Below are 27,762 nucleotides of genomic sequence, written 5' to 3' on the forward strand. Positions count from 1 at the left end.
GGTAACTACTCAACATCAGTGTTAGCATAGAGCCTTTCTTGGTTCATCGCACAGAGAATGACAGGAAAACACAATAAAGGGAATGCAAACAATAATCAAGAGTAAAACCACGACTAGGCAAAGCCAGCAGCAGTTAGCCAAGAAAATCCCGCGAAAAGCCGGTCTCTCTTTGACTATGGAACTGCAAGGCCAAGCAAGGCGAGATTTATATAAACCATGGAGGTAGAAACTGGTTGAAAAAGAATGTTTTTAGTAACCAGTTGAACATGGTAACAGAACTAGAACTTGTGATGGAGTTTGGAATGGAATTGTACACCCTAGGGCCTGCAACTGAAAATGCTCTGTGTGTGGAGTTGGCAATCGATTGAACCATTACATTCCAAAACTCATTGAAGCATAATATCAAACTGCTGAAGCGTGTTATGATAATATAAGCTAAAGGAATCTATGCGTCTGAGATCTCCAGTTCAGGCCATTATGTGTCGCTGGGTACACATTTTTATAAGAACTCAAATGTAGAACTATGATGTGTTTGTTAAGACAAATAATGATGTCAATGCCTCAAGAACAACCTGGAAACGTGGACGCAAACGCCTAATTATTATTTGAGAAGTGTTTCAGCTTTAATTTAGCTCAAAATTCGAGGCATTAACATTTGCAAATAAACCACAAAATGACACCGAATTAAAAGAAGTCGAGAACAAACTGGAAACCGGGGAGCTTTCAAAACCCGTAGCTCGGCCCAGTAAGCTGCTTTCTGTGGTGAGTTGGAGATTCTTCTCGGAAAAACCAAGAAGGCTCTACTAAAAAAAATGGATTTACAAGAAGTGTTCGAAACCAGCGCCGAGGCAGAATAATTAATTGCTGATCAGAAACAATAGATTAAGACGATAGAAGACACCAGCAAATCCGTCTGGGTAACGCGTACGATTCAACACCTTGAACGCGGCGGCAAGAAGGATCAAACGGCAGAGATACAGAAGAAAGTTGTTATCGCCGAAGTAGCTGCCCTCAAAACATAGAAGAAATGAAGCGACGGAAGAGGTCTCCGACAAGCCCAAGATGGGTTTACTACATGCCTAACTCTGCTGGCTCTGCTGAGCATTCTCTTTTCAAGGTAAAACCCACTTACTGCGTTTTCTTTGTCGAAGTTCAGGGGCAAGTTTCCGTATTATGGCGCCACCACTTTTTCATTCGATATGAAATAATATAGTTTTATAGTATTTAATCTTTTTGTAAAATGGGTGTAAAGTGGTGGCGCCATACGGAAAGTTATCCAAATATTGTATTGTATTATGTTTTATTCCAAACATACCCCATAACCCTGGGAAGGGTAACAATATTATAAGATTAAATTACATGAATAGGTCAAGGAAAGGAGTTTTAACTTGGAACAAAAACATAGGTAGGCCTACATTGGACAAACCTAATCACACATTATTTGTTTTCTTTTAAAACAGTTAATAAAAATACATACTTGGCAACGCTAAAGCTTCGTCGGGAGTCCATCAAAAAAGCAAATCCATCTTCCCTACCAAGAATGTCAAAGCCTTTGTATTAATCAATATTATATAAGCCAACATAATATTCATAAGGTCGTTGTATAATGGGCATTCAAGCAGAAAATGGAATTTTGTTTCAACATCAATGTGACAAATGCGGGCAAATTCTTTGACTCTTTTATAAGGCATACCTTCCCTAGTTCACTAAAGAGCTTGTGTGAAGAGCATCTGAAACGGGCCAAAGAATGGCGATAGGAAGGCTTATTAACACATTGTAAAATAGCTCAAACTCAAACTGGGTTTTGAGTATACGGTATGTCCTGAGCTTATTCTTTTGGCCAGATTTAGTTCTACAGTCATTGTGCAATCTATTATACCAGTTTGAATTAAACTCATTACATAGTTGTTGAACATAAATAATACGTTTCACAATCCTTTGGTTACAAAGCTCTGGTATGTTCTATGGCATGTTACAGGAGACTCAATCAAAGTATTTTCTAAGCTTGGGAACTACTGATGGTTTGTGGTTAATACCTCGAGTGTAAAGCCATTATGCACTTTCGGAACAGACAAAAAACCATCAATTAAAAGTTCACAGATTTACAAATAACTTACAGGGTTTACAGAAGGTAATGGAGAAAGACTTCCCTTGAAATATTATTCCATGTAATGCGTTACTTTTTGAGGAAACATTTCAACAATATCAATTCTCGATAGCGAGAATTACGGATTTATTTTAAACACACATGTCATGACGCGGCGAGACGTGCGGAAACAAGGGTGGGTTTTTCCCGTTATTTTCTTCCGATTCCGATGAAACAAATTTGCACAGGTTTGTTATTTATTTTTATAAGTTGTGATACACGAAGTATACGGGTGGGCATTGGACAATACCGTTAACCGAGCTTTAAACAACTTCGAAGGAGTTGTACAGAATGGAATTTCTGTGTTTACCACTCAGTTTGTCAATTACTAGTAATTTAGCATAATGTAAGAAGATTCTTGTTGCGCTTCTTAAAGGAACCAGATAATTGAAAAAACACCTAAATATGTATAGAACGCCACACTTTCAATTTCTTCTTGGTTAAAATTAGAAAACATCGCTGTTGAAAGTGACACCTTTGGTTTTCTAAATGTTAACAACAATTCTCCACTTAGAATAGTTCTCAAGCCTTTTGAGTGAGAGTTGAAGACCATCTTGCGAATCTGATAAAAGAACGATATCATCAGCATACAATAAAGAAATGATTTTCCGGGCACCAATTTCTACACCATGAAAAGGAGCTCGGCCAAGCTCAGTCTCGAAATCGAAACAACGAAGCTGAAAGATGCTATGTCAGATTTTTGGCCCCAAACATTAAACAATATTTATTTTTTTGTGAATGGTATTTCAAAGAGTATCACCCGCTCTAACGAAAAAAACTTCAACTTTTACTTTTAATTGTCAGGAACCATGGCAAAAATTTAAAACGTTTCTTATAAAACACATAAGAATTGGTCAGGTGATATACATTCTCGACCCCCATGAAATTTAAATCAAAATTTTGGGGTCAAATCGGCCAAAAATCTGACATAGCATCTTTAAAACTGCACCCTGCTGAACAATAGCGTACATGGAAAAGTGTATTAACCACTCAAATTACCAGTAATTTAGCAACCATTTACCAAACTATACATACTCTGTTCCTAAGAACTGTTTGAAATAATTTACCCAAACAGCTCAATAAAGTGATGCCCCTGTACTGTGTCACCTCGTGACCCTTTCTTGTGAATTGGGCGTAAAATGAGTGAGGACGGAACTCACTTGCTTTGTTTCCAAAACAATTTAGTAGCTTGCACAAATAAAAACCGCAGAAGAAATTATCGCGGACACAATGCCATCTTTGCCAGGTTGTTTGTTGGTTTTCATGGCTACAACTGTCTTTTCTACCTCTGTCTTAACTGGACAATCAGGTAACAGGTCCCTTCTTGTACTATACCCGTGGTCTCAGCATTTTTAACAGGGTACATGTAAAAAGCATCATCAAAAGAATCACAGTTAGTAGAAGGGTTGCATATTAGTTAGAAAAATAATTATACCACTCATCAGGATGAAACTTATCCGAAACATTGTTTAGAGTATTCTCCTTGCTACTCAAGTCCCTAAATTATAGAGTCCAGAATAACTTCTTGCAATTGCCTTTACAAAAGGCTTCAAGTTCATTGATTTGCACCTTTCTAAACATTGTTCGCTCAACTTGTAACATTTCTTTTGTTTACACTACAGACCTTGGAGATAATGGTTTTTTTTCTTATCTCTAATGAGAGCTTTGCAAAGTACCCTGCATTTCTTTTCTTAGCTGAGTGCAATCGTTATCAAACCATTTACAACATTTGAGAGTGCTCTTGATAATTACTTTTAAAGCGAGCTGCTTTGGGAAGCACCCTATTAGCAACAGTATAATTTCATGAAAGCTATCTAAAACATCGTCAGCACTACTGTCAGTAAGGTTTTTGCCAAAAAAAATTTGTCAATTTCTCTTGAATATCTGGTCATAATTAACTGTATTCACCACTTTGTAAACCGATGAGAGTAACGTTTCTAGAACAAAATAGTGATCAGAAAATGGATCCAGTGGCCATGGAGTGACATCAAATTTCTAAAATAATAATCGAATGATCATTTGCTAATTTTGGTCGTTCATGAGGGTAAAACTGTTTTTCATGTGTATGAGCGCGAAGGAGCATGAAAAACAGTTTTACTGTAATAATTACAGTTTTGCTAAAATGATTTAGTTTGGTGCACCTCCCGCATCGCCCCGCCCCGCCCCCTGAAATCCGAGTTTGCTTTAGGGCGCCCTCTGTTGATCATTTGCAAAGTCGGTAACTCTAATTTCCTTCCTCCATGTTTTTTTGCAGAGGTTGGCAAATTTTAGTTACAAAATGTCAGCACCCAATAGTTTCTTTTTGACGAGGTTGATGGACTTTTATGTCCAAAAAGGGAATTATGTAGTTCTGTAAATCATCTAGATGTGCTTATATCTATAATTGTACTGCTTGCTGTCGAAGTTGGTCAAGAATGGCACTATTTATGGTAAGTTCCTTCATCTATCTTCATCCATGTTGAATGAGTTTTTATCTGAAATATTTTATGTTTTTTGTTAGTTTGTAATCTGCTGAGTGGTGTAGGCTTACGTTCTTTAAAGTAACCCATGAGGCTTTGTAGTTAATAAACGATCTTGTAGGTGGATAGTGCTATTTTTTATATTTGCTTTGTTGTGATTTTAGAACACTATTTGGGCAGTCCAAAAAAGAGGAGTAGGCCTGCATTGTTTAAATCTCTAATGTGAAATGAATGTAGGTTAAAGGTGATAGACCTTATGCACATGACGTCATTTCAGTACGGCGCCCTTGCCTTGAGGTCAAAAGGAGGTTGTTCATTGGCCAATTTATGTGCGTTTCGATTGTTTCGTTACCGTTGACCTCAAAGATGGCGGCTGGATGATGTCAATATGCATAAGGTCTATTATACCTGCCGCCGGTTTGGAGGCCGGTCTCTCGAGGTGTGACATCAGATGTTCAGGCTAACTCAAGCTCAGGGCAGAGTTACTGGATTTATTGGACTGTGCATAGAGTGTTCTGCCTTGCCAAATTAAGGCATAGCCATACGGTTGCAACAGTTTTCTTAGTTAGGCCTATATATCGTATATGATTGAATATACAAATATAACATGGTTTGAGGGTGACTAGTCAATATTAGCTCCCCGAGGTATTGGAAGTTGACAAACTAGTTTGTCAACTTCCAATACCAAGGGGAGCTCATCGACTAGTCACCCGAAATAAACCATGTTATTGTTATATTTGTTTTACTATACTTCATACATATTCAGTTACCGGAACATGAGTTTTGAGCAAGAGAAAATGTTTACTGTGAAACAAAATGCACATGATAAGTTTGTTCATATGTTGGATGTCGCTTAGAGAGCGCTGTTCGTGCGTGCATACAAAACAGTGCCACGATCAATAGCGCCTGGGGATGACGTCGCGCAATGGTAGTGCGCATGACAAGTAGAATAGCTCCCGGGGAACTATTACTTGTCATGCGCATTTACCACTTGCGTGAAATATGTATGAGGTACCTAGTAATAATTGATAGCATAGTATAATATGAAAATACTTGTAATTGTATTTTGTTGTAGTACTCTGTCTCTGTAATAATAGTATTATTAAAGATAACTAGTACCACTACCGGGCCGAAATATCTGGACTTCCCTTGAGTGACTCTTGGTCCGAGTCAATCTGCTATTGGTCGCTTATGGAAAAAATGGCAGTCAGATTAAAAAAAAATATATATATATTAATTTCTGTACAAGATCATCTTCATTTACTTGTTAATTAATTGTGTACAATTGTAAATTATCATCGAATTTCATTTTTTATTTTCAAGATGGCTGCCGCTCCAAGAATGGCGACCCCACCGAGTAGAAGTGCCACGTCTAACGCAAACAAAACGCTGGGAAAAGTAGACTATCACGAGCGAGCGGAATTTCCACATGGCATCCTCCCAACAAAAAAGGACATCGTACAAAACATGATGTATCTACTGAATCCAAAACGAGCTGGCAAAGCCCAACGTTCTCGATTTGACGCCTCACATCTCCTGGCAGTACGTCTCCAAGAACATTGGAACTGCTGTAATATCTACACTGTTCACGTCAAGCACATACAGGAAACTATTTTGGCGTTGTACGTGGAGTTCATCTCTCTGTTTCGGACGAGGAAAGGCAGGAAGAACGAGCGATTCAGTCAAGTCCTGGAAGACTTCAACAAGCAGGCGAATCAGCTGTTTGATGTTTTCTGCATGGACGAAGCAGTCCGGAGAAACTGGGAATTACTCTGCGGATCAAACATGACGGACTTGGAGTTTAAGTTCCTCGAGGATCAGAGATCCGATAGAAAGATGGTCAGAGTTGACTTTGTGGACAGAAAATGGATGAAAACTATGGACCCGAAAAGGAAGGACTTGCTTGGCCTCGAGAACAGGCTCCAAGATGCTGGAAGTCAGATGAATGTTAATGGAGATGTAAGTAACAAAACAATGGTCAGAGTTCACCAGCGGTCAACCAAATCCATTCAGAGCCCTCTCTTTCTAACAAGATACAGAACTACATGGCTCACCTGAATTTGTTACTGTACAAGCTGTAGGCCTGCAGGTAATACACCGATCCATTAGGCTCCGCCCACGGCGCACGTGTGAGCAAGAACACGTGATCCTCTCCAATGCCATTCTGCACAACTCTTCCGCATGCGCCAAGCATACGCGCACGCATGTTGGACTTTATAGTATCAGACTTTTGGTTGTGCAATGCGCTGTTATTGGTCAATACGCAATGGGGCGGAGCTTAATGGATTGGTCTGTTGTACGCGCTGGTTTGAGTGCTGCCTGCTAACTCATTCATAAAGTATAGATGACAAACAAAAATCATGTGATCTTAATTTTGGTTTTACCCTAGGGCCTTTTTATTACACATCATGTATACCAATGTGTTTGTGTTATCACTGTATACTCGGTACGTTCTGTGAACAAAATCGCAGGCATATTGCTTGAGTGGGATTAAAACCCATGACCTTTGACCTTTGGAATTCTAGACACTGTCAGTGTCTTACCAACTAGACCACCGAGATTGCCCGGTAGCTAGAGGCAGTACATACTTCATAGTTATGCCAAGATTTTTTTTCCACAGAAAATACTGAGTATACAGTGCTATCTCCCATCGGTGTAAAGGCCCGGTCCCACTGCAGCGATAACGAGAACGATAACGATAACGATGCAAAGAGAACACATTCCATTGGTTGAAATGAGCGTGTGCGTATTCTGCGTGGAGCAATTCGACCAAAAGAATGTGTTCTCTTTGCGTTGTTGTCGTTATCGTTATCGTTAACGCTGCTGTGGGACCGGGTCTTAAGGGTACAACAAAATTAATCTTTATCCCCTAAGCAAATTAAAACATTATAATCATTTGATGTTGTTTTCCTTGTACTATCCAGGCAATAGCTGCGTCAACAAGCTCAACAATTTCACAAGTAAGCATGACTACCTGTATAAGACCCAAAGGAAACCGTACATTGGGAAAAGTAGACTACCACGAGCAAGCTGAATTCCCACCAGGCATCCTCCCAACTCAAAAGGACGTCATACAGAATATGCTGTATCTGCTGAGTCCGAAACGAGCCGGCAAAGCCCAACGATCGAGAGATGACGCCTCACAGCTTCTAGCAGAGCGACTTCAAGAGCATTGGAATTGCTGTAATATATACACTGTCCACGTCAAGCATATTCAAGAAAACATTTTGGCTGCGTACGTCAAATTCATGTCGCTCTGTCAGACCAGGACAGACAGACAGAACGAACGATACTTTCGTAATATCGCAGAGTTTAACGAGCAGGCGGAGAAGCTGTTTGACGTCTTCTGCAGGGACGAAGCCGTCAAAAATAAGAAGGAAATATTGTGCGGTCTGCCTATGCCTATGACTGATATGATTGTAAAGTTTCTTCAGGATCAGAGGTCAGACAGAAAGATGGTCTGGGAACATTTTGTTGTCAAAAAACGTTGAGAACAACGGAGAAACATTTTGCCGATTGTCAAAATGCTTTGTGAATAATTGGTAGTGTTCTAGGCCAGAAATGTGTATTCTACTAGATAGGTTAGGATCGGACCAGTAGCCTCATAAATTGAACACCATGTTTTCTTGTGGTGTCATACTTTCAAGGTATTACTGTATATGGCCTGAAGGCTGATTCATTCTTACTGTGACTGCAGGCGCACACCCAACAATGCATCAGATATATAAGTTCAGACTTCGTAAAGATCTGGTTGGCTCAGTGGTTTCTTTCCCTGCCTTTCACCTCTGTGGATCGTGATTCGATTTTTAACCTTTTCAATTTGAATTCCTCAGACAGTTGCTATGTCAGACGATTAGGGGAAAGCTTTTGCGTAGTTACGTAAGAGGCGATGAACACCCATACACAATTCTGAATGGATGTATATGTCACAATTGTACCGGGGTGTGCTCGTCTGGAGGTTGATATACAAAAGCTTGCTATACGAACAATTTGACATACCATAAATGTAGCAACTGTCTCTATTGACCCAATTCACATGACGTCATCATCAGAATAATCTTGGAACCGCCATACCGATGGGCAAAGTAACTGTGCGTTATTCAGTGAAGTGCGCATTTTAGGCGACGCGACGTTTACACATAAACCTATTGACCACCAAAATGGTGAGCGTGGCATAAGTCGCTGTGTGTGATTTGCGTGCAAGGGGTCAATACAAACCATTCGACATAGCAACTGTCTCTTTAGTCTGAGGAATTCAAATGTAAGCAGTTGCCTACATTGTGACTAAGCAAGTCATTGTACCAGACAGTATTCAAATCGTCTTGTTATACCTCTGTACAAATTGTGAAGTTTGATTGGTCGAGAACCAATCACGTGCCGTGCAACATGTATCATGGCTAAAGATGCGCGCTACGCGTAATGCACAGCGCGACGGGTAACATGAAATGTGATGTACACTGGTGTACATCACCTTTCTCGTTCCCACTGTTGGGCGATTTCCAGCGCTGTACGAAACACACGCGGGTTCGAGGGAACAGGTGAAGAATTGTTTCTTATTGGAACTGTTCTTCTGCTTATTAAACCATGATTAAACTATGCATTGCTCCGTCTCAATAATGTTTGAAGATGACAACAGAACTTTGAGAAGAGGAATAACAATGTTACCAAGGTATAACGAAACAATTGTTACACGCTGTGACTGGGGTCCATGGTTTTTTTACACCCTCGGTAGCAAATGGCACCCTCGGCTTCACCTCGGGTGCCATTTTCCCCCTCGGATGTACAAAGCGCCATGGACCCCGTCATAGCGTGCAACAATTGTATAATGTAACTTGCAAGTGGCTTATTGTTGTCGGTGCTGTGGTTTAATTCATGGCCGGACTGTAAACACTGCCAGAGGAAAGTAGACTTTGATTGTGTACATAACATTGACAGTTTCGTTTCAGTTTGTGTCTTGGTGCATTGTATCAGTGTTTCGTATAATTGCCATAGGGTAGATTTTTTATTTAGGTCATACTTGCAGTTTAGGTTTGTATTTTAGTTGTTGGGCATCTTGCCAACTTGTGTTTTTATTTTTTCATTTTTTAAGGAGTAAAAAAACACAAAATAATCCTTTATCTTAACCCAACGACTTTAGATACTTGTATACAAGAAAAGAAGAGAGATCATTTGTTTCTATTTTTTATTATTTTTAATTGTTTATGCAAGTCGCCAGACACACAAGGCCGGAAGGCCACTTCAAGGTGTGGGCTACAACTATTTTATTCCAGGGGCCGTTGCCACCTACATTTGTACTCCTAGGGCTGAAACAGGGTTACCCCTTTTACAGTCCATACGGATGTAGGCTTGGGTATCATCAGTCCGAAGCCTGGCCGGTAGAGCAGAAAGCACTACCTCCCCAACTATATTCCCGCATGGGAGTTTGCCGAGTTCCCTTGACGGGAAGATCATCTAAACAAACAACAAACAACCCCTCTCCCCCAAAAAAAGATAAAACGGTGAACAAATAACAGAACAATAATGAAGGAAAATTAATTTACATGTACACATGTATGTCACATTTGTATTTTGTTTTCAGCCTACAATACATGTAGCTTTCTCTATTTACCATATTTTGTAAAGCTGCCCTTATTCAACACAAGTGTTTTTTTCTTGGGGTGCCATTCTGAATAAACATTAAAAATGTTCAATCTTTTTTCTATTTGTTTTGTCCTATTTATCCACCCAAAATATTGACAAAAGTAATGGCCCTCCAAAAAAAGCAGATACTTCAAATCAATGCTTAAGGTTGACCATTAATAAATAATATCAAAGTCTTATATAGCGCACGTATCTACCAAACCACGTACTCAAGGCGCCGAGTACATGTGTATACAAACTTTCAGAAGGACAGGAATGGAGTGGAACAATATGACAGAAATAAATAACGGATGATCTGTAAGGGTATTTTTCCCCATATAAAATGCTGTTGTTTCTTACCTTCTTTAATTATTTGAAAATAGTTGACTTTCACTTATTTCCTTTGACCCCCCCCCCCCGCCACCCAACAATATTGAAAAAAAAACAGAAAGAATGAAATGCTTGAACCCATTGTTTATTCTGAACAGCTTCTCACTTGATCAATGTCTGCTTATTGTAGAATCGTCTGCGTATTAAAGGTGTATACCGGTACTGTACGTACAGCTATAAAAGTGTTTTATCAATTATTACTGTTAAATATATATTTGTATAGGTGAAAGAAACACATTGCCTTGGATCGGTCAAGTTGGTCTTTGAAAAGCGTTTGTTACCATTCATTCTAAAATGCATATGTTTAGAAAGATGTTATAAAAGTGGAATACAATGATCCACACACATTTGCCTGTGTGGTTTTCCTTTTACTTTGTTAATTAACACGGTCGGCCATTTATGTGAGTCAAAGATTTGACTCCCATAAACGGCCGACAGTACTAGTTGATGAGGTCAAAAGAAAACCACGCAATTTCGAGTGATACTTTTTGATCAATATATTCTACTTTTAAAAATGTTTCTATTAAATCATATGCATTTTAAAACAAACGGTTTACAAAGACCAACTCGACCGATCCAAGGCAACATGTTCCTTGAAGGCCATATCTCCAAAGTGATATGCAATTATCAACTTCACGTAGATGGTTAAAGTCACCTGGAAATATAATTTTTTTTTCTATCAAACATAAGAGTATATGCTTACGAACAATAAAACAATTTTTTTAGTAATTGTTTGTCACGATTTATATGTTTAAAAAATATATAAAGTTGTTTGGGGGGCTGACTCCGGCTACCCCTTTTGTGACGTCAATCGAGGCAGACTTTGCCTGCAATGCGTATAGTAAACACACGTGCAAAGTACATGTACGTCCAAGTCGTGAATTGGTACGTTTCAAAAAGTGTTTTTCTGCATTCATCAGCAATACACCTGGTCGGCATTGCCGGAAAAAAAAAAACAATTTTTTTTTTTTTTAAACGTACAAACTCACATACGTACGTACATGTACTTTGCAATTGTGTTTACTCTACGCATTACAGGCAAAGTCTGCCTCGATTGACTTCACGAACAGCGCCCTCTCGGGTCGGGGTCTACTCTTAAATCTGTAAATAACATAAGAACTGATTTTTTTTAAACCTTAGTTAACTGTTTATTCACATTCCACTCATCAAAACACATATATTAGTGACAAAAGCTTTATTTTGAAAAAATACCACTTCCAGGTGACTTTAAGCATTCTGCATTAAGTAAGATAATTGTCTGATGACACTTGACGCATATTTCAACGCGCAAATCCACAACATCAAATAAGACTCGGCTTAGGTCGACATATTTGGCTATACTTTGTGCGTTTATACCCTTTGTCCTTTTGGTTGGTAAACAGTTTTTAATACTTTCAGGCAACACATTGTAATAACATGAACCTTAGCGCATTGTAAACATTGGACAAATTTGCTTCATATATAAATGCTCGTGTTATTAGTATTATCAGTTAAAGCCATTGGACCCTTTCGGTTCAGAAAAAAACCAAAAAGTTCACAGATTTACAAATAACTTACAGGGTTTACAGAAGGCAATGGTGAAAGACTTCTCTTGAAATGCTATTCCATGAAATGCTTTACTCTTTGAGAAAACAGCAAAACAATATAAATTCTCGTTAACGTGAATTACGGATTTATTTTAAACACATGTCATGACACGGCGAAACGCGCGGAAACAATGGTGAGTTTTCCCGTTATTTTTTCCCGACTCCGATGACCGTTTGAGCCTAAATTTTCACAGGTTTGTTATTTTATATAGAAGTTGTGGTACACGAAGTGTGGGCCTTGGACAATACTGTTTTATACCGAAAGGGTCCAATGGCTTTAAAGGAACGTTACAGAATTGGTAAGAAACAAAAATCGTGAAGATCACAGATTTACATAAAACTTACATGGTCTAATGATGATGATGGTAGAAAACATCCCTTGAAATATTTCTGCCTGAAATGTCATATTTGATGAGAAATAAATAATTTAACTTTGCGTTTGGAGTTTATCGCTTGTCACATAACCACGGGAGGTGGCTCCAAACAACAAATGTAAGAAAGACGAACAAGCCATGCACTCATGAAATAAATGAACAGTGAAAGAAACACTTCTAATTTACTATATACATCAATATTTAATTCTGAAATTCCTCATCGAACTCTATCAATCAAAATGTATGTCCAATATTCTTTGGCTCTAATTACAATTCCTTGATTCAAATAAAATCTCCTCCAAAATTAAACCAAAATGATGTATCTATCCTTACTAATTGAAACTTCAAATCTCAAAACGTTGTGAACTTCACTTCAACTTACTATCTTCAATGAAAATCAATGAAGAAAAACTATACTCAGTTCTCAAACTCCACAAACTTCTTCAAATGTCAATATAATAACTTGGGCTAGTAGAAACCCTCCACTTCACTTCAAATCTAAATTACGTCTTAGAACAACTTCTTATCCCAACTTCTGCTCACAACTGGAGTGTATAACAACTCCCTTAATCTCAAATAACAATATTTCTTCCCAACTTCTTTTTCACAACTGGAGAACAAACAACTCCCTTTTCTCAAATAGCAAAATTTCTTCCCAACTTCTTTTTCACAACTGGAGAATAAACAACTCCCTTTTCTCAAATGGCAAACTTTCTTCCCAACTTCTTTTTCACAACTGGAGAATAAACAACTCCCTTTTCTCAAATAGCAAAATTTCTTCCCAACTTCTTTTTCACAACTGGAGAATAAACAACTCCCTTTTCTCAAAATCCAAAATGTCTTCACCAAAATTTATGGCTATGGCAGAAGAAAATTATTCTCCCCAATGTTAAATGTATAATGTCAGCAAATACAAAATTGCAATCCAACCTGGCTTTTACTGACTATCTACAAAAAGTGTCTTTACTCTCATGGAAGACAAAAATTACTTAATAAATTGCTCCCATCTTCCTATGATAAATATATTTATATTAGCATAGAGTTTTTATATACAGAACCAGTGTTCCAAAATTAGCGGGCTAGCTGTTCTTTCGACGGAATCCGTTCAGAGGATAAAAAGCTTGAAGCTATACCCAGTCTTCATTCTTGACGAAATTCCACAGTTCAAATGGTTAGCTCAATCATGGTTCATCCAGTGTAGGGTGGTAGGAAAATGAAGTATCCAGATTAATAATGTCTGTCGCAAAATGTTTACCCCGGAACCAGTGCCATCTACAAAATCAATACCAACCACACAGATTTACCATAATGATAATTGAACAGTTCTGTTTGGAAATGCTTATAATCAAATAATTTCTACACTTGGTTTGCACTATAATCATAAACTATCAAACTGTACATTTTCGTGCTAAACTTAGAATGAATTTCAAAGCAATATTTGTTTAAAATTGTGTATATATTATTAAAGCAAATTGTTTAACGGAAAATGTTTTTGGAAATTCAAAGACAGTTATTTTCAAATTGAACTATCACTTTAGTTTGTACACTCAACTGCAAATTGGTACATGTATTTGAGTTTAGGTTCGTATACAAATAATCTACACTTTCATCAGTTGATAAAAGTTGAAGGCATTATCATTTCTATATAACAAAAACTTGTTCGTCACACCCTTTCCGGCCAATGTGATTGTGGTGCGTGTTTTTACGCAGGTACTGAGTGATGCGCATGTCTGCCTATAGATTAACGTGCGAGCGCAGGCTTAAAAGTTTTTTGGTTTAAGAAAGTACAAAATTACAGTTTGGCGCCCCATCTGTCCTTCTTTGGATTCTTTATATCTGAGAACGTCTTGTAATTTTCTTTATTTGGAAGGTGATTGGCTGCCTCCCCACTCACGATGAGACGATCAACGAAGGCCAGTTTCTTGAGGGTCATCTCAATAGATTCAGGGGTAATATGTAGGTTGACTACCATTCGGATACATGCTTGGTTTATTGGACACACTCGTACCTGTTAAAAAAAAAGGTACAAAAGAAAAATATTAGGTGAGCACTTATGAAATGAAAAGTTGCATATACCATTTGTAGATCAAGTTTTTGGCCATGACTTGAATCCCTACTAGTCCATCTATTAAATTCCATCTATTGAATTGTTGCTAAAATATAGAATTCGAACTGCCTCTAGCTACCCGGTGGTCTAGTTGGTAAGACACTGCTCTAGAATTGCAAGGGTCGTGGGTTCTAATCACACCCAAGTAACATGCCTGTCTTAAACCAAAATTTTAATATGTTGACAGTTTATTTCATTCACTGTTTCAAATCTACCAAATCGGCAAAATAGAACAAAACAAATCTAATGTTAACTTCTTTGTGTTATCTGCCGCCCTCTATAGTTAAATTATGATAATTTAATTACCTGAATGCCTTGGCCCAATTCTTCTTCTTCTCCCTCCAACACTACGTCTAAGATTTTATAAACCAACATGGCAGACACCCCTGTGCTCATCATAAGGTACACCATGTTGGTCTCTGTTGACACTACGTCACATGTGTAGCTGGAGAATTTCCCATCACAAATTCCTGCAGGGAGATAATGTCAGACATGATAATGTTCTTTTTTTAAAATAATTATGGTGTTACCGCAAACCTTTCTATATCGTATCCACCATGCAAAGTTTCAAATCCTAATTAATAATGAGAAAAATAACCAGTTTTTATATAGCGCTTTTCACACGCGAAGGTCCCCTCCAAGCGCGGCCAACATTATTACCCCTGGTCACTGGGCCTTAAATCATTCCTTAAAGGCAGTGGACACTATTGGTAATTGTCAAAGACTAGCCTGCACCGTTTGTGTATCTCAACATATGCATAAAATAACAAACCTGTGAAAATTTGAGCTCAATCGGTCATCGAACTTGCGAGATAATAAAGAAAGAAAAAACACCCTTGTCACACAAAGTTTTGTGCGTTTAGATGGTTGATTTCAAGACCTCAAGTTCTAAACCTGAGGTCTTGAAATCAAAATCGTGGAAAATTACTTCTCTCTCGAAAACTATGGCACTTCAGAGGGAGCCGTTTCTCACAATGTTTTATACCATCAACCTCACCCCATTACTCGTCACCAAGAAAGGTTTTATGCCAATAATTATTTTGAGTAATTACCAATAGTGTCCACTGTCTTTAAACCATCTCAGCTCCCTGGGGAGTATGCAGCCTGTGCCACAAATATGAACTTCTCGACTAAATCACTCACCACACCATCTCTGCCCTCACAGGTACCCATTTACCCCTGGGTGGAGAGAAGCAATTATAGTTAAGTGTCTTGCTCAGGGACCCAAGTGTCAGGATTCAGGAACCCACACTCTTCTGAACAGAATCACAAGAGCTTGCCTCAAACATGTCTCGACCTATAAGCTTAAAAAAATATTACCTTTAGCTAACAGCTTTGCATTTGCGTGGTCTATCTTCAGCCTCGGTAATCCTTTTTCTAATGCTACAAGCCCAGCTGCCGCGAGGATACCAGACTGACGCATACCTCCACCAAGGGCCTTGCGATGTCGACGCCCTCTGAAAAATTACGTAGTGGAAAGTTACTCAACAAACTAGGAAATACTTTTATATAAAAAAATATTTCAAATTTATAACTTTTGGTAATTGTCTTTCCAATCGGTAACTAATGGTAATTGTTCTTACTCAAAAACATTACTGGCAAAAAAACTTTTAGAAGAAATATTTCTAAGTCCGCTCCTATAAGTAGATGTGGTATAATGGTTGACCATGTTGAATCCATCGCAAGATTTGTATAAATTAAGCCATCATGTAAATTAGTTTATTTGATCGTCCAATGTACCATTTTTTAGAAGACAATCATTCAGGCCTACATTTTCGGTTCTGAAACAGACCACAGCGAATATAAATTTACAAATATCCAGGGTGTGTTGACAAAAAAAAACCTGAAAGTATGACCCAAATTTAGGAGGAACACGTTTAGACTATTAAATTCTCTCGTGCATTCAATCTTTTTGTTACCAGTTTGGTTCCACTTACAATGATTTAACACATCCACGAAAAAAACTTGCGCACTTAACAGGCTTAATTTTTAATGCAAAAAACAGTTAATGGCCTGTTGTTTTGACTTGACCCTAGCTTGTTTGTTTTATGTCAAAAGCCAAGACACACTTGACCCTTCTTGGATTCATAAGCTGCCTTTATGCTGGGCTGCTCTGGCTGCACAACAAGAAATAAATAAATGTAATGGGATGAAATTGCAGCCCCCCTTTTTTTTGTTACCCCTAGTTTCCCTATGTCCTGCTCGGACTAGGGCGAGTCTAGGGGTGGGTGGTTGCCTGGTGGTGTGTGATGAGTGGGTGATTGGTAGCAGGCTTTGCAACCAATCACGGCTATTGAGGAAGGGATGTCTCAGGGGTCAGTGACCAAACCCAAGGAAGTGGTTTGACACTTGGCCACTGGACACCGACAGAGGACGGATAGTGTTAGAATTAACCCTCCAAGTTCCTTCAATAATTACACTTTGCCTCTGTCGGACATCTACGTTGGATTGCGCCAGCCCAGCTTTATCACCACAATAATTGTATATTCATCCCCTGTCCTGCTCTAGGTGAGTTTGATTTTACTTTTATCTTTCTTGTGAGCCTAGCTAGGCTTAAAAGTTAAAGTAAAGATCGGCGTGTCGCGTAACATTTAATTTGAACAATCACTGCATACTTTCAATTGTGTAAGGATAGTGTTTTAGATTTTGATGACTAAAGTTCTAGAAAAGAAGTTCCTTTTTACATGCTCTTATTTTGAATTGATAATTGTTGACTTGTTGTTTTCCATGCTCTTTTGACTTTTGATGCTTACAAAATGTGAATTGTCATATTACATTTTGTCTCAGTATTATTAAGCTTTTAACTTGATTTATTTAATGTTGGTTTAGTTTCTGCATTATTCAGTACTTATTTGTTTCATGGTTCAATTTCATTGTCTACTTTGCCCAAGACCAGATACTTTTATTAGCGTCTGTTTTATTGAGTGGTTGATTTGTTTGATTCCACCTGTGGATTATTAGAACAACTTATTTCTAATAGTACTTTTTGATATGAGTTTGGCAAGAGACAAAGACTAGTTTTGTATTTGAAGTTTCTTTGATTTAGTTTTATGCATCTTTCTTTCTTGTATTTACTGAAACTACACTTTTCAGCCAGTGATTACTTTTATCATAGTTTTGCTCTATGGTTTCATACATGTATCTTTGCTTTTTAACTTCTTGTTTGGTTTTTAATGTTTTGCATTTACTTTTATTTAGACTTCTTTAAAGTTTATCATTGTATATAATTCATTGCAGTCAAAACCAATTCTGTTTTTTCATTGTTTATTGTAAACATCCTGATTTCATGGCACCAAGGAGTCATTGTTCCATGAAATGTCTTAAATACCACAAACTATGTAAGGGGTGTAGTTTCCCTTAATTGGTTTAAATACCCTGCCCATCATTTTGCCTCAAGCATGCACTGGTCTGGGGGATAGCGTGACCTTTTAGCACCCATACTGCACTGGCTAGTGTAACAGTCTCACACAGCAGTTATTGTTTCACACTTAATTTACTTTCAAGATTAGTGATTTCTGTTAAAGGATTATAAGGTTTATTATTAGGTATTTAATTTTAGTGTAGTTTATATTTTTGAATGGCATAGTATTAATTTTAAACTTGGCCACTGGACACCGACAGAGGACGGATAGTGTTAGAATTAACCCTCCAAGTTCCTTCAATAATTACACTTTGCCTCTGTCGGACATCTACGTTGGATTGCGCCAGCCCAGCTTTATCTCCACAATAATTGTATATTCATCCCCTGTCCTGCTCTAGGCCGAATCCAAATCAAGAGAGCCAGCAGGACAGCGTGTCATCAACTGTAGCCTACTTATCTTCACTGCATTTTCGTCATACCCAGTTGTACCAGAACAGTAATCCTGTCCCCTGATCAAGGACAAGGAACTGGTTCTGAAGTCTTCAAGTTTGTCATCGTAATCTTCGCAGCCCCAATATCTTCAACTTTGCTGGAAGAACTTTTTCATTGTCACACCATCTTCAATTCAAGTATCTTCAATTCAAGTTATCGTCAGCGTCCGTCCAAGTCCACCACCAACAGATAGGCCATTCATTTATTTTTGTTTTATATTTCCATTGTATAAAGTTTCATTGTTATTTTCGTTGCATTTTAATTGTCAAGACCCGCTGGGTTTGTTTTTCTCCTCTTTTGTATTTGAGATTTTATTATTATCTCATTTGCACTGTATAAATACAGCGTTTTAAATTCGCCTCTCCCTTTATAGTAGTCGGGATTTGAATAAAACTTTCTTCATATTTTACAACACCACTTAAACAGCGTGTCCCTTGTAAAATTTATCATGTTTCAGCACAGAGTGCGCTAGCGCACTCAAACCTGTTACATAAATAACATACATCTGTCACTAACCTCTCAACAAATTCCCTGCTGCCGACCAAACATGAGCCAACCGGCGCTCCAAGGCCCTGAAGTAACACAAAACTGAGGTCAGTATTGGTAAGCCTTTGAAAGTTCACTAGACATAAACAAAATAATGGTCAGCAGTTTTGCAAGCTTATTTTTGTTTTTTCATTTTTTTTTTTCCAATACATTTATTTCAATGTTGCCATAAAGTTACACGTGTACATCATTAAAGTTAATTATACATGATAATGAATAAATAATGGCAAACCACAGATGTAGCCAAGACAATAACAATTTACACAGAAGTTGAGTAAATAATGACAAACAGGACAACATATAGGCATAGGGTGAAGCAAGGCTTTTGTTCCCGTACCTACGGACAGACAAAAAACGAACAAACAAACAAACACACCAACAGACTATCACAACACTGACTTACATAAAAAACATGTACATGTATGGGTACAAAGACAAAACATCATCAGCTCTTTTTGTGGGAAGTTTATGTGAGGAATTTGGGTGAAGTTCTGTAATGAACTTCATCTAGAAACCAAAGATTTAGTAATTCTATAAAATATATTGTGGGTTAATTCCATTTCCCGACAGTACATTCAATTCGTTCCTGAAAAATATATTTGATAGAATTCTGTGACCTTGTCTAAGTAAGATTTCAAGCTTTGCATGGTGGGGATCTATCAGGGCTGTTTAAAAAAAAAAAAAAATAACAATTATTATTATTATTATTATTTATTCGGCCAGTGTCAAAAACAGACAAAGGTTTTTTTTGAAAGAAAAGATTTTTATATATTATTCTTACTTTGTTGGAGGCAAGTCTTTGTCGCTTTTTAAATTTTTACCTTGGAAAGGCAGACCGATATGGAGTCAAAATACTGGGCAATGGTGTCCGGGGTCGTTTCCATGGCAACAACTGCATTCCAGAGTCGTGCTCCATCCAAGTGGGCCATGAGCTTGTGTTTATCGGCAAGCACACGAACCTGCAGGAAAAAATGTACTTGAACTAAGAAAAACTCATGTCTGTCTTTTGTGGAGAATGATCTATGCCTCTAGCCACCGGGCTACCTCGGTAGTCTAGTTGGTAAGACACTGCTCTAGAATTGCAAGGGTCGTGGGTTCGAATCCCACCCGAGTAACAAGCCTGTGATATTTGTTCACGGGACTCGGGAAAGTACTGAGTATACAGTGCTAACACATATTGGTGTATGGGTAAAAACCAAAATTAATATTCTTTATCCCCGATGCAAATTTAACATCTCTTAGAATGATCTTTACGTTAAAAGCTATTTTAAATAGGAATCTAATTGAATAACAATTTACACAATTAAAGGCAGTGGACACTATTGGTAATTACTCAAAATAATTATTGGTATAAAACCTCACTTTGTACAGAGTAATGAGGAGAGGTTGGTAGTATAAAACATTTTGAGAAACAGCTCCCTCTGAAGTGGAGTAGTTTTCGAGAAAGAAGTAATTTTCCATGAATTTGATTTCGAGACCTCAAGTTTACAATTTGAGGTCTCGAAATCAAGAATCTGAAAGCACACAACTTCAGGTGACAAGGGTGTTTTTTCTTTCATTCTTACCTCGCAACTTCGACGACCAATTTAAGCTCAAATTTTCACAGGTTTGTTATTTTATGCATATGTTGCGATACACCAAGTGAGAAGACTGGTCTTTGACAATTACCAATAGTGTCCACGGTCTTTAAAAGCACATACTGATTAGTTTTTCCTTGTTGTGCCTTTGTTTTAACTAGTGTGCTCTAGTCATCACACAACAACCCAATGTATTAGACAAACCCTGTATACCTTCTGAAGGAATTCAATCGGGAGAATCTTCCCTCCTGCTTGGTTGTGCGTATTCTCAACCAATATCAATCGAGTTCTGGGGAAGTGGATATCTTCCATCCGAATCTTAGACTCTGCTTCCTCGAGGTCGAAGGTGCCGTCTGGCTTGTTGGCTACAGTCCGAGGGTTCACCCCTGCAAACTGTTAATAATAATAATAATAATACTTGGTTTTAATATACCGCTTTATACACCATGTCTCAAAGCGCTTCCAACATTATTACTCTAATTACTGGGCCATTTCATTCCTTAAACCATCTCAGCTCCCTGGGGAGTATACAACATGTGCCGCCAAATATGTAGCGCACTAAGCTAAACCAACCACAAGAACCATCTCTGCCCTCACAGGTACCCATCTACCCCTGGGTGGAAAGAAGCAATTATAGTGAAGTGTCTTGCTCAGGGACACAAGTGTCACGACCGGGATTCGAACCCACACTCTGCTGAACTGACACACCAGAGTTCGGTGCTCTTATCCGCTCAGCCACAACACCCCACAGTGATCAATCGAAAACAAATTGCACAAAAACCTAAATTCATCCAGTGCACCGTCTCTTGAATGTGCTGGCTAAATGTTTTTTCCCAAATGGGGGACACAATATTCGGGGGGACAGATTTACCTTGGATACCGAAAAAGAAAAATACAAAACTGTTGAGTGTTGCTTTTTCCAAATGGAGGGAGCGCAGTAAAAGGAGCAGCTGCACCAACACAGACCTGATACTTCTTGGAGGCATTAGAGATGATTGCCTCCATGCCCCATGGTCATTGCCTTGGTGCCCATGAAATGCTACAGTAGATATTTACAATTTCCTCATACGGTGCCCTTTACCAAGGATAAAAATGCCTTGGTGCCCTTCTCCTTTAATAAGCGAAGCAAAGGCCTGCCTGATTGGCTTACGATCCCATGGTTTCAAGCGTTCGCCCAGCCACAGTGCGGTAATCTTCAAATTTTCTGAAGCAGCACTTTAAAGGAAGAAGAAGAAGAATATTAAGTGTTATTTTACCTGTGCGATGCCTCCTTGTTCGTAGATCATGATATGTGACTTGTCACCCAGTAGGGCCTCCTCACCACGACCCTGGCAATGAGCCATCACTAGAACAAGACAAAATACATAAGAAAATAACCACAGGTTTCGTTTGAGTGAAAATTACTTCTATACTCAAAAACTATGTTACTTCAGAGGGAGCTATTTCTCCAAATATTTTATACTATCAACAGCTCGCCATTGCTTGTTACCAAATCAGCTTGTGGAAGTGTCGTGGCCGAGCGGTTAAGAGCACCGAATTCAAACTCTGGTGTTTATGATCAGCAGAGTGTGGGTTTGAATCCCCAGCAGTGACACTTGTGTCCTTAAGCAAGACACTTCACCATTGCTTCGTCCTTCAGATGGGACGTTAAGCCGTTGGTCCCATGTGTTATGTAACGCATGTAAAAGAACCCAGTGCACTTATCGAAAAGAGAAGAGGTTCGCCCCAGTGTTCCTGGTCCGATCGGCAGCAAATTGCGCCACAGCACCTTGTAAAGCATTACATGGTGCTATCAGAATTAGGTCTCATAATTCAAAAGTAGTCCCACATCTTGCAGGAAATACTGTATGTAACAGCGCCAGGAACGTCACTGAGTGACGGATATGTGCGCTATACAAGAAGCCACAATTGTTATTATTATTATTAATTGTTTTGAGTAATTAACAATAGTGACCAGTGCCTTTAACTACTTATAAAAGCTCCTTGGGTGGCTCTAGCATCATAAATGTAAATGCAGTCCGAAACCTGACAACAAGACAACGGTTGCATGTGAATCATGCATTATTTCACTTGGTTAGAAAGTACAGTAGCTTTCGATAATATAAAGCATTTTGATAATAATTTCACTTTGGAGTATTGTGTTTATAGTTTTCATCCCCCAAAATTCAAATTTGAGAACGTTTCTGTCAGAAACGCTTCTAAGATTGTATATTCCGTTTATGGATTAATCTTCCTGCGTGGACGTTACTGCTCCAGAAATGTTCAGCGATATCTAAAAAATGCGGGGGCAATGGGGGGCCTACAGCCTAGTTGGGACGATTCTAAGGTTAGGCAGCACATAATACCCAATATGTCTCTTAAATGCACTGAAAACTCATCAGAATCCTTATAACCCCACGCTATCCGAAAAGGTCAAATTTTGTAAAAATTTGACAAACACATGTTCATGTTGACGCTTGCTCCACCCCTAATGTGCCTAGCCCTGAGCCATGATCTTTATTCTCCCTGAGCTGACCTCTTTTTATTTCCTTAAACCCTGCGGGGAGTAAGTGGAGACATTCAATTTTTGTTTTCGGATGTTCGTTTGGTTTGAGAGACCAGAAAAATGGCGCTGCCACTAATGATTTTTAAAGGTTAAAAGTTTCATAGGGTGTATTTTTAACATTATTGAATTATAGTTGCATGGCTTGCTTTTCTTCAACAGAAATTTTGTGTACACATTGTTTCTCTGAACAAGTTTGACAGATAATGCTGTTTCAACCAACAAACAAAACTATAAAATCTTTTTAATATCCCACTTACAGTGCACAAAATACAATGACAAATTGTTTGTACATTGCTGATGGATCTTGACAATTACTCGTGTTTACTTTATACTTTAAAGGCAGTGGACACTATTGGTATTTACTCAAAATAGTTATTAGCATAGAACCTTTCTTGGTGACAAGAAATGGGGAGAGGTTGATGGTTTAAACATTGTAAGAAATGGCTCCCTCTGAAGTGCCATAGTTTTCGAGAAAGAAGTAATTTTCCACGAATTTGATTTCGAGACCTCAGATTTAGAACTTGAGGTCTCGAAATCAACCATCTAAACGCACACAACTTTGTTTTCTTCTTTCATTATTATCTCGCAAGTTTGATGACCGATTGAGCTCAAATTTTCACAGGTTAGTTATTTTATGCATATGTTGAGATACACCAACTGTGAAGGCTAGTCTTTGACAATTACCAATAGTATACACTGCCTTTAAAATTACAACTTATTTGAGACAATTTGTTTGGTAGGTTGGAAACTGAACCCAGCCCCTTAACTGACGCCGGCTCTTGAAGACCCCTCTTAGAAAAATATGGTAAATTTTTTGTTCTAGAAAGCTGTTGTACTTTGTCTTTTGTATGTAACTTACCAGCGATAAGGTTAGACATTGTCCCTGATGGCACAAACAGTGAAGCTTCCTTCTTCAACATGGCTGCAACAGTCTCTTCCAGTTCTGAAAAACCAATCACATTGTAAAGTTAAAAAACAGCTCAATGAATGTCATGATGAACTTGAGTGTTATTTCCCAAAACTAAATCAACATGACATAGTGAAACCGAAAACCAAGAGGAACAAATAGTGTTTTTTGATTAATTTTTATCATTTATTTTATTACCATCACATCTTTGCATGCAACTACACTTCAAGAAACTACTTAAGACTTGTTTTTACAGAAATACAACTTTTTGGTTTCACTTTACATTGGAACATCTTGAGTTTGGCTTTCTTTGTTGCATCTTCTGTAAGCGCTTTGTAACCTCGGGAAAAAGGCGCCTCATATAAATGCTATTGTATGTATGTATACGTATGTATAACTTAGTACACATCCAACAGCAAAACTAGCACCAATTGTACGCATGTGAGGCTCCAGTCACACGTCAGCAAACAAATTAAACATAAAAATAGCAACATCAAAATATTAAGTTGTATAAACGGGCAATACAAGTTACTTTTCACTGTAGGATCATCTCCGAAAACATCGTCTCCGACCTCCGCTTCCATCATAGCTTTCCTCATGTCAGCACATGGCTTTGTGATGGTATCACTCCGGTAGTCGGCTACAAACACCATGATGCTTCCTGCGTCAAAACAACAAAATAGGCAGTTTAGGATAGGTAGGACTTAAGACTTTGCATGGTGGAAATACGATACGGAAAGGTCTGCGGTAACACCATGTAATGACTATCTCTAAATGAGTTGGGGTCGCTCGGAAAAGAACCGTTGGTTTCAACTCAACGTTTCGATCAGTATGCTCAAATTGTCTTCTGGAGAAGGCTGGACTCCGATGCTGCATGCTGCTTAAAGTACTGTAGATGCGGATTAGCTGAGGATAGTGTTTTTTTTTAAAGGATCAATGGCAAAGTTTGGTCTTGCCATTCATGTAGTTTTAAAAAACATTGTAGAATTCCAAGTAGACTTATTCATTCCAAGGTAAATTGCTGTAGTAAACCCCAACGTAAAACATTGTTTGTTTAATGTAAGAGAAAATGCATTGTAATTAAAGAGCTAGGCAGGCTCCGGACACAACACACTTGCCACGACATTCACCCAACAAAAAGTGCCACAAACTTCATTCAATTTATCTGCTTTCTGCATGTAGGCTATACGTCTGGTGGTAAGCTACAACAAATTGCTTTGTAAATCTGAGTGTTTTTATTGTGTTTGTTTGTTCGTTGGGGTGTTTGTTGGTGTGTTTGTGTTTAAGTTGTTGTTGGTGTTTGTGTTGTTTCTATTTTTGTTTGTTTGTTTGTTTGTTTGTTTGTTTGTTTGTTTGTTTGTTTGTTTGTTTGTTTGTTTGTTTGTTTGTTTGTTTGTTTGTTTGTGTTTGTTTGTGTTTGTTTGTTTGTGTTTGTGTGTTTGTTTGTTTGTTTGTTTGTTTGTTTGTTTGTTGTACTTATTGGGGTTTCGTGTGTTGTTCTGTTTGTGTATTCTTACTTCATGTGTTTAATTTAATGTCCGATGTGTGTTTGTGTACTTGTTGGTATTCCTTGGTCTGTTTGATGTGGGTTTCGGTGTACTATTTTTGTCTACTTATAATAATGTTTTTATCAATGTTTAATTTTTAATGTTATATATTGTTGTATTTATATTCATATTTAAATTTATATTTTTACATAGTTTTTAACGATTCCTGTAAGTGGCGGCTTTCCGCTGTTGGATATCAATAAATAAATAAAATAAAATAAAAACAACCATTGTACAAAACTGTAAGCCTATGCCCTCAAAATATGTTATGTCCAATTCAGAATAGAATAGATTTCAAATGGAATGAAATACTATCGCTCCAACCCCTTGGCCCTAAAGGAATGTAGAATTTCCCTACTGCCATTGATCAAGTCTGTCACTTCTGGATTTAGTTTTTACCAGGTGACCACTGTCATGGTGCCATGTTTTTAATTAAACAAATCAAACTAATAATACTGATCAGTAACATGTCTTTTTATAATAAGTGAATATATAAACTCTCAACAAGAAATTTTTAACTGAAAATAGTTGAAAGGTCATATATGTAACTTTTTTAATGGTCATCTACTTCTCTCAAAAGTCAAAACTAAAAAAAAAAAAAAAATTATTAAAAACCTTCCATCAAATCTACCCGTGTAAATATATAGATCTATATAGTCGAGTTCATTTACAAGAATGCATTTTAATTCAATCACAACTTTAGTCCAATGGCAGTTCATTATGCAAATGCAGTTGACAGGTGTAAAAAAAGGGATTTCTGCAACATGCAGTCACTCATCGTGAATGAGTACAGTCGCAGTCGAGCCCCAGTAGCTTGGTCTACATGTTGTTCGAATTCGTTCAGTTGACTATGCATGTATGATTTCCAAAAATTAGTGTTATATTGGGTCATATCTGTACCACACTCACCCGCCGTGTACTAGTAGGCCTACACGTACTGCCGCCGGCCCAGCGCGCGCGGCGACCCGGCAGGCAAGCCACAACGCAACAAGCAAGAGGACGGTTGGGTTTAATACAATCATCAGAAAACTTCATTGAAAATACTCACTCAGTTTTAAACTTGATGGTAGAAACGAATCAGGTTCTTGCAAACTGATAAGTAAAATAGTAATGACTGTAGATAGGGCGACGACGGCGGGGGGCCGGGTAGAACTAGTTTAGTTAGGATAAAGGTCGGTGTCTTTTATATTAATTACAATTAACCGAGTCAACATTAGACTTGTGGACAAGTCGTTAAATCGGCCCCACGTGCTGAGATAGTGCTCCCCCGACAACACTGCTCTCGCGCGAACTCACTGCTCTCGCGCGAACTGATGGCTCCCCGATTTTGACTCCTCATTAACGTTAATGATTTAACGATTTAACGACTTGTCCACAAGTCTAAGTCAACATAAACAACACGTCGTGCGTGTACAGTACACGTACGAGACCACAGTACGACGTACCCACCGCGCACACACACCCCGTGGCAAAAACCACCTGGTTTGGATGGAACACGCGTATTAAAAAAAAAAGAACACATGCAGTACAAGGAGGTTAAACAAATTCCCATTTGGCTCAATTTCTGGCTGCGAATTCCGTTACTTTATCTGAACGAAAACATTGGCTGTATAACTTTAACAATTTTCATTTCATAATATTGAATTTTGTTGCTATATATTTCATTCGCAACTAATGAACTATGAACACACACATGCCTCAAAAACGGAGACAATGTGCATGTATGTAACAAACCCCCAGGGGGACGGTCCCAAAAGTTGAGTGTTACGCGTTCTGAATCCCCCTTTTTTTAGGAGGGAGGCGGCGAGGCAGGGTGTTTGATATTGGGATCGTTTTCATTCGCTAGTCAACATTACTATTAGTACGTATTTCTTTTATCTGTCTTTAGCTTTTTTAGAGAGCCACTTTTTTTTCGTGGCTCCCGGGGCTGGATTTTTTTTTTCTCAACACAATTCCAGCAAAACTTAGTATTATAGACCAAGGATTTACTTTAAGGGCAAACTTGTTTGCTGTATTCCAAGAAGTCTGTGGCTGTTGGAGAAAACAGGACCAAGGCAAGGCCTATATAAAATAAGAAATCTCAAGTTAATGCATTATAATATTTGA

The 27,762-nt window shown here is 38.2% G+C and overlaps 2 protein-coding genes across 3 annotated transcripts; one reads left to right on the plus strand and one right to left on the minus strand.

Annotated features, from left to right (window-relative positions):
• The first annotated feature begins 448 nt into the window (after nt 1–448).
• LOC117293082 lies at nt 449–8,434 on the plus strand. 2 transcript variants are annotated; one of them, XM_033775297.1, is made up of 3 exons: nt 449–1,117; nt 5,929–6,564; nt 7,530–8,434. In XM_033775297.1, the coding sequence occupies exons 1-3, from the start codon at nt 1,028–1,030 to the stop codon at nt 8,094–8,096; spliced, it is 1,293 nt and encodes a 430-aa protein (XP_033631188.1). In that variant the 5' UTR covers nt 449–1,027; the 3' UTR covers nt 8,097–8,434. The 2 variants fall into 2 exon arrangements, with proteins under 2 accessions (XP_033631188.1, XP_033631189.1); XM_033775298.1 differs by lacking the exon at nt 449–1,117 and adding an exon at nt 4,380–4,575.
• A 5,590-nt stretch (nt 8,435–14,024) lies between these two features.
• LOC117292351 (probable low-specificity L-threonine aldolase 1) lies at nt 14,025–26,761 on the minus strand. Its single transcript, XM_033774373.1, has 10 exons — nt 26,705–26,761; nt 24,642–24,770; nt 24,062–24,145; nt 21,914–22,002; nt 20,871–21,050; nt 19,902–20,039; nt 19,051–19,106; nt 16,002–16,138; nt 14,988–15,151; nt 14,025–14,582 (listed from the first exon to the last, which is right to left on the minus strand). The coding sequence occupies exons 2-10, from the start codon at nt 24,760–24,762 to the stop codon at nt 14,367–14,369; spliced, it is 1,185 nt and encodes a 394-aa protein (XP_033630264.1). The 5' UTR covers nt 24,763–24,770; nt 26,705–26,761; the 3' UTR covers nt 14,025–14,366.
• Nucleotides 26,762–27,762: the final 1,001 nt, after the last annotated feature.

This window comes from Asterias rubens, chromosome 7, assembly GCF_902459465.1.
Source record: "Asterias rubens chromosome 7, eAstRub1.3, whole genome shotgun sequence".
Classification (NCBI taxonomy): domain Eukaryota; kingdom Metazoa; phylum Echinodermata; class Asteroidea; order Forcipulatida; family Asteriidae; genus Asterias; species Asterias rubens.